The sequence below is a fragment of the Gymnoscopelus microlampas genome (assembly GCF_963454915.1).
Source record: "Gymnoscopelus microlampas genome assembly, chromosome: 16".
NCBI lineage: Eukaryota > Metazoa > Chordata > Actinopteri > Myctophiformes > Myctophidae > Gymnoscopelus > Gymnoscopelus microlampas.
Window position 1 is genome coordinate 23178608 of NC_139953.1, and position 8176 is coordinate 23186783.

Here is an 8176-nt window from a genome sequence, read left to right on the forward strand (position 1 = left end):
ACTGCATCAAAAGTAATCAATAAACTATACAATAAAAACTGGTCAAACATTGGCCAAATTGTCAAATAATACAAGAAAGAGGTGAAAATAGGCAATCTCCAAGCTTGAGTGCTTGTCAGGGTGGGGGGGGGGGGTCCCAGTTCAAATATGATTATTTTGGGGGGTCGCGGCCTAAAAAGGTTGAGAACCACTGGTCTAGTGTAGATGGGTAGCTGCAAAGCATAGTGAACAAGAGTTCACAGGTGTGTCTTTGTTGGGTAGACTGGCCAAGTGCTCAGACACGTTGAAGTGTTTAGGGTCTAATGTCAGCCCTCGTCTCGTAACTACAGGCTTCTGCTGAAGCACCTGAAAAGGTAATCTGTGTTACATAAGGAAGCCTTAGAAGAGCAGAAGCACATGGGCATGTTCCAAATGTTTGTCAGGCTAAGCTAATCTCCTAATGATCGTTCTTGTTGTCTTCTGTCGTCTCGTCTCGTCTTGTCTTGTGTTGTGTCGTGGTCTCTCATCTCCGCCCCCAGGCCAAATCACAGCAGGACAAGCGCATGTGGATCTTACACTTGAAGAGACTGATACTTGAAAACCATCCGGCCAAAATCCCAGCCAAGGTCAGATTGATTGATTGATTGATTGATTGATTGATTGAATACTTTATTACACAGAAATGTAAAAAGCGCGAGGTACAGTCAGACATTTCAACACAAAAAAGTCTTGGGGACTTGTTTCCATTGTGGTCCTGTTTATCAGCTGTACTTTCCATCTCTGCTGGAGTTCTCTGATGATGTAAACGGTTACATAGTGGGATATTTTGGAACTATCGTAGTACCTGCTGTCTTTTGTTTCCTCTCTGCTTCTGTCTTTCTGTCCTTTCCTCTTCTCTTCTCTTCTGTTCTCTCCTACTCTTTTTTTCACTCTCCATTACAATTAGTATAATGTTTGCGGCGAAGTTGTCTTTGTTTTTTAGCCAAGAGGAAATATGATAACTTTTGCCCAAAGCAAGTTGTTGAGGCGGCTCATTGTAATTACATTAAAGGCTTTACAGTGTGAACATGGAATGCGTGAAAACTAATTTTATCATTATTTGGCTTACTGAAGACTGTACTCTGGTGCCCTCTAGTGGTGAAGTGCTGAGGCGTTCCACATGTTCACCTCTCAATTTATTTCTTATTATCTTAAACCCTAGGCCAAACGAGCCATTCTGGAGATGGATGCCATGCCAGGTTTTCACTACAGCCCTGATGGTGACAAGAAGGGCTCCCTTCAAACCAAGGAGGGCCCTACGCCACGTAGAACCCGCAGGAAGGGTGAGACGTCAGCTTTAATTCCAACAGAAGAACGGAACACTTTTTGTCACAGAGTGACCGACCTCCATTGATCACTGATTACATTTCTCTAACTCTTTTCCCTCCAGAACCTCTGTCCAAATTACTGAAGAGTCCAAAGCAAAGTGGTGCCAACACAGATGGTCAAAAGGTGAGTTGTGAATTGAAAATGGAGAACAGAGAAATGTTCAAGGTTTTTTAGAGTCTACAACATTTGCACTCATGCACACATCCCACACATGTACAATACACACACACACACACACACACACACACACACACACACACACACACACACACACACACACACACACACACACACACACACACACACACACTCATTTATTATATATTTCCAATACAGGCATTTAGCAGACTGCATATAGTATTATATATTGTGTATAATGTCTCTCAAAATGCTGTAAACTCATTCCTCTACAGCGGACGAGTCTTGGTGCCACCTTGCTGTCTCCGGTGTCCCAGCTGGCTCTGGGCACTATTGGCCGTAGCCGCAGCCTTATCAACCAATCACAGGAGTCCCTGGACCCTGGCGACCACTTTGACCAGAGTGACAGAGAAGAAGGGGAGGAGCCACATCAGCAGGACGCTGACGATGAAGACGACAGTGGCCTGGTGAGTCAAGCCTGTCCACAATGATTGTGACTCATTTAGGCTTTGACCAAGTCCAGTTACACTAAGGGAAAACCCCACCCCCACAACATTCAAGGGTCAACTAAAACAATGGTTAAAAAAAGGACCGGACTTGTGACCATATTTTGTAGAGTTGTTACAGTATACTCTAGTTACGCCTTCTTAAAATGTTTATGTAATTGAGTGTTTTGTTATCTATTTATCTCTATTGTTAAGTCTGTATGTTAATGTTAATGTTTTGGGGACTACGGATGGAAATGAGCTTAGGCTAAATATGGCATATTTACACTTAATCATGTGTATGTAATACATAAATCAAGTTTAATGTGCATTGTCCTGACCAAATGAACAAATAAAGTAAAGTCTCTTAAAAGGAGTGTTTCTGTTGTTAAGAATGTAACTCTGTTTTCCAGGGAGGAGGCAAGAGGCTGCGAGTCCCTGGCAAGGGCAGCAGGAAGAGGCTGAACCCTCAGGCATCTGTAGATAGCATAGACCAATGGAAGACCTTCAGTATGAGTCCCTCAGACCTACAGGTAGCTATATTGGTATATGCCTGATCATCACCAGGCAAAATATCCGTAACATTCAGTTTCTACCATTGCACATTTTAATTTATGATGTCTGTTTATAAACTACACATACTGTAACAAGTAATTTCATTCCGATGTTCTTCACTCTTCCTTTCAGAGAGCAAGAGAGACTCTAGTGAACCACCCGCCACTAGTCAGGACTCCTCATGTGATGGAGGAAGTTCCGGAATCCCCCCATCCCTCCTTAATAGTCCCGGGAGGCGAGCAGTCGGTCAGGAACATCTGGGCTGACCACAGTGCACGCAGGGCCATGTTCCCCACACGCCAGCGCACCATGCAACCCGACGACGAGGAAGAGGACATCTACCAGATGTTCGTGCCCACCGAGCACAGTGCAATGGAGCCGGAGACGCCCCCTCGCCCCCCTGCGCCATCGGAGGCCACCTCCTCACCCAGGTCGGCCAGGCCCTGCAGCTGGCAAGGGGAGCAAGTGCCCACCGTGCAGGTAGACCCGCCGCCCAGTGGGGGCAGAGTTCTGCGGAGGGCGAGCAGCGCAGGGGAGAAGGCAACCGATAACCTACAGAGCCCTGACGACGGCCAGCCCCATCTCGCCGACCTTGAAGTGATCCACACCGAATCATCCAGCAACGAGATATCTGGGTCGTCCTCTGCAGAACAGCTCACGATAGATGATATTGAAAATGTTTACGACAACATCAGCTATGAGGACCTAAAGAGTATGGGGCTGATCAGGAGGGACCATGACGGGCGTCAGGCGCGAAAGGAGACCTCTAAAGACACACAGGGTTCCACGGTCAAGACAGGAGGGGTACATGATGTTCCAGGGGTCCAGGCGGCAGAGTCTAGGATAGAACCGGACACTTCCTCGGAGAGCAACCGGTCCTCCACACAGGAGACGGAACCATTTGGGACATGTGAGCTCAAGATAGTGGAGGAGGAGAACATCTATGACACCATATGTTTCAGGGAACCACCACCAAAAGAGCTGAAGGGAATTATCGACGGGAACAAACAGGAACAACAGAGGGACAGTCTTCTGGCTTCTGAACCAGACCTGACTGAAAGCCTCGGAGGGTTCGTGTCCGAGGAGAGCCTCCGTTTCGGGGACTTTGAGGAAACGGACCCCTCTCATCCTGTCATGTGTTCGTCAGAACCAGACTATTCCTCCTCGTCTGCTTCAGAGACATTCTCCCAGCGTTCACACGCCGGCGACAAGATGTCAGAGCGGGTCGACGAGATCTGGAACGACCTGGAAAACTACATCAAGGTCAACGAGAAGAAAGCAGACCGGCTGCCTGCTGCCTTCCCTGTCAGCAGTAGCGAGTCGCCAAAAAAGGCACCTGCAGCCAAGAGCAGCCCTACCAAGAAAACTTCTGAAGTTTGTCCACAAGCGCGTAGCTCCCCAACCAAAAGTCCTCCATCACATCAACCTGCTCCCCCGCCCATCTCGACTATGCCCACTTTCAACATCCCAGTCATCAGTTTCCCTGAGCCCCTAAATGAAGGCACTGTGGAAGGAGAGGACAGCTGTCTCCCTCCCACTCCGCAGCCCGTCACACCCGGTACAGTGAAGAGCATGCGCAACAGACTGGCCCGCCTCAGCAGCGGCAGTTTCCGTCTGGAGGACGAAGATCTGGTGGAGCTTCCCCAGTGTCCCCCAGTCGCCCCACAGAAGGAGAATTCCCTCAGGGACTTCCATAGCCTGTTTCCTGGGGAACTGGCGGGTCTGGACTCACCCCTGGCGTCCTCCACGCTCCTCCTGGGTGACTCCGTGGACTTCTCCCAGGAGCTCATGGACAAAACCAAAAACCGTGTGTTCCTCATGGCGCGGCAGTACAGCCAGAAGATCAAAAAAGCCAACCATCTGCTGCGCATGAAGAGTATGGAGCCAACCAACCAGCTGCTGCGCATGAGGAGTATGGACCCAGGTGACCCTTGCAGTCGGTCCAGCAGGGCTGAGAAGAAGCAGAAAGACCTGGCAGACATCTTAGAAGAGAAGAAGCAGGGAGGCGCAGCCATAGGTAGATTTCAAAACATACGGTTTTCTCGCAATAATATACACATTTTAACTTCTTATTAAGGCTTGTGTTTGGTTCTCAAAATTAAATAATCAATGATATGTTTGAGGGACTAAGATACGGCTTAATGTTCAATTGTTCAATTCAACTAAATTGTTTATCTAAAGTTAATATTTAAGAATTAAAGTGATTCTTGCTTCTCCAGGTGCCAGGATAGCAGAGTATTCCCAGCTCTATGACCAGGTGGTGTTCAAGGACCCTCCTGGTGGCCAGACGTCCTCAGCTCAACAAGACAGCCTCCCAGGGCTGCCCTCCTCTACCTCCATGCCTGAGTCCTTCCTGGAGGAGGACTGGATCCATTCCACCTACAGCAACGGAGAGCTTGCCAGCTTCATGTCGTTGCCCAGTGAGGCTGGGGAAGCCCGTGCCTCTTCCACCCCCCAGCGCAAACTCACACCCTCCTGTTCCGTCCCTGCCCTCCCTCCCCCTCCCACCACGCCACCGACCCAGAGGTGGAGCGACTGCATGCCGGCGCCCAGCGACAAAGAGGAACACGTGTACAGTTCCATAAAAAGACATCCATCCTTTAATGCCCCCTCCTCCTCCTCCAACGCAAAGACTTCCCCCAATCGTTGTAAGTCAGCCAATTCTCTGGGCGACCGGCAGCAGGAGGTGGACAACAGCGGCCGGTTTGGCTCGATCCTCACTGGAACTGCTACGGAACTGCCCCGCGAGAGACTCCACACCCCCAGTCTGGGCCGTGCGGGCCGACAGAGCAGCCTCCCGGAGCGGTCCAGCCACGGGCAGCCCGAGCTCACCTTGCAGGACAGTCGGCAGGTGGTGGTGCTGAACAGGGCCTCTGCTGTGCTGACGGCCACAAACAATTACCTGGCCAACTTCAAGGACAACGATGACGACGATGACTACGTGGAGATCCGCTCCGAGGACGAGAGGGAGCCGAACGGGCTGGCCGTGTTAGCTCAGAGCCGCGGACTCGTCCTGCAGTCCCAGAGTCTGCCATGCACGCCAGCACACTCCTGTCACCCGCTGAGCTCTCTGGAGCGGAAGCAGCTGGAGAAATACCTATGGAGCGAGCCGCAGCAGAGCCAGCCCAATATTGTCCAATCACTGAGGGACAAGTTCCATTGTTTGAGCTCCAGCAGCTTCGCCTGACCAAGTGAAAGCCAAACCTGTATCAGCTTAACAATAATACAATATATTACATAAAAAGGGACTCTGCAGCTCTGCCTGGATTCCTGTACCATTACTAACACAGCAGAATACAAAAGACTTACTAATTACTGATACTGCACAAATGTGATGCTTCCCTCTTAGCACAGATCCAGAGCAATTCCTTTGAGTGCTGCCAGATTATATGTAGAAGCCTGCATTGTTACATATCCTTGCTGTTACATGGCTTCTGTCTGAATAAAACATGCAATACTGTTACTGCCTGACCTTCATACGGTCAGAGTAGCACATGCCAAATCCTGCATGTGAGCTGCCTTAGCACTTCCAGAGTCAACTATCTTCTGTGTGAATTACAGTAAGGGTTAAAAAAAAACGTTGCAGTCCTCCTCTTCAACTGATGTTGGATCATGTTGTCTCCTTAACAAAGTTTGACCCCAGTGTACCTCGATTTTGAAACAACCCCTTCCTTTTAAATTACAATTGAGGTTATTTTAAGCATTTTTACGCTGCTAGTTAATCTTAACCTGTATAAGAGAGATGCTCCTTCTGTCTAATTTTCAGTGGTAGCTAGCATTTTAAATGTTATAACACTGTCAAACAATTCAAACAGGCAGCTTGAGAAATCTGCAGTTTGCTACTCAGGATAGAAATGTAGCAAAATCTATTTTACAGCTCGGCAATAATGGCAAAACAACCAATGCAACTTAATTAAAAAAACATTTAGGTTATTATGAGATCCTCTCGATTGAATATAACTAACAATGGGCATGTACAAAGCATAGACCCACAGTCTATTTGTTGTCAATGGTATTGCTCTCTAACCTCCATCATCCATAGGGTGTCACGCTTTAAAATTGATAAAAGATGTTGATATTTCAGATCTGGTAAGCAGAGGTAGGCCTTCATATTTATTTTGAATCAAGTAACTTTTTGTTTTAAAGTAAATTGGTCTGGGGCTTCGTCACATTTTATTTGTTTTACTTTGTTTTTAAAGTGTGATTTCACCTATTGTTTAACCTGTCTCTATTGTGAGGAGGACATGTGAAAATCTGACATAAAAGCATTCAATGTGTTCTGTGTCTTGAAAGTCTCCCTAGGCACTGGTAAATGCCACCAACAGTGTATGTAAAATGCCACATTTTATGTAACATATGGTGAAGTGTTATGTCAGATTTTCATGTTTCAGGTAAAAAGAATCGGCGAGTTGCCCTTTAACAGGGACCACCACAGAGGAACACATTAAGGAGGATAAGTTAAACCACAGTACTGTATTTGGTGTACTTTTGTTTTTGTTTTGTTTTTCCAAACTCAAACGAATAGACTTAACGCTTTGTTTACTTTTGTTTACTTAACGGGACACTCCCTACTGTCACACTACTGATATTGCATACACACTATCCCTGATTGACTGAATTATTATTTTAGAATTCGTAAGAAAGTCACAGTTGGTTCTCAATCAAATTAAATAGTGTTCACATACACACGTTAGTTGTTTCATTTCCCCTTGAAGTAAACCCAGTATTTACAACCCACACTTGTTGAAATAGTTCATGTTGAACTTAAAACTCAAGTCACTTAAAACATCTTATTTATTTGAAAGAACGGATCCCAGCCCCATTTCACTGTTAGCACAAGCCACAGACAGTTTGTAAATGAAAGTAAAATCTATTTATTAAAAAAGGCTGTTTTTATTTGGATGCAGGGGCACTTGCCAAATTTAATTAAAATACTGTGAATATTATCAAAAATGTTTGTTTTCTATCACACACTGTTTAATAAGTTTGTTCCTTTTCAGCCTGATACGTGCAAAGTTGGAAATGCACAATTCACCGTCTAATGTTCAGTTCAAGAAATATGCATCAAAGACAACTTAAGAATATGAAGTATGTTTCTTTTTATGTTTTCATTGTACGTGTTGGTCCTCTGTTTCACTGGTGGGGATTGTCAGTCTTCATTGACTCTTTTTTGCACTTTTCTTTCTTTTTTAATTTACATTTTACTTGTAAACACTTTGTAAAGATGTACATTTTAGGAAAGTTATTCTTGTATGCCATAGGTATGCTTTATAATGCTTTAATTTTAAGTTAAGTGTACTGTATTTTTTTAACTGCCTAGTTGTCATTTCTCAAGTACACAATGTATTGGAGGTAATAAATAAATTCAAGTTTAAAATCATTGTCAGTTTATGTTGCCATTGAATATAGAAATTCTTCTAAATATTACATCTGATTGAGCATCCAACTGCCACCAGGGAACACAATGCATTTGTGATTTATCAACTTCACTATAATGTCATATTGTGCAGTGACACATTTTTTGAAGATATATGTTGAAACAACCATATTTTTGTGGCATCCTAAGTATTCAAAGGCTGCATAGTGTAACATGTACTGGCCCAAACATCATGATGCTTTCATCATGAATTAACAATGAATAAATACCTATG

The 8176-nt window shown here is 45.5% G+C and overlaps 1 protein-coding gene across 2 annotated transcripts in view; it reads left to right on the forward strand.

Moving 5' to 3' along the window:
* LOC311063802 (pleckstrin homology domain-containing family G member 1) overlaps nt 1-7896 on the forward strand; it is a 50033-nt gene extending 42137 nt beyond the window's left edge. For both annotated transcript variants that reach the window (XM_084083406.1, XM_084083405.1), the window contains exons 10-16: nt 519-605; nt 1181-1301; nt 1409-1470; nt 1761-1952; nt 2384-2503; nt 2658-4542; nt 4745-7896. In XM_084083406.1, the coding sequence (XP_083939532.1) occupies nt 519-605; nt 1181-1301; nt 1409-1470; nt 1761-1952; nt 2384-2503; nt 2658-4542; nt 4745-5712 (3435 nt within the window). In that variant the 3' untranslated portion in view covers nt 5713-7896. The remainder of the gene's footprint in view (nt 1-518; nt 606-1180; nt 1302-1408; nt 1471-1760; nt 1953-2383; nt 2504-2657; nt 4543-4744) is intronic.
* The last annotated feature ends 280 nt before the right edge of the window (nt 7897-8176 follow it).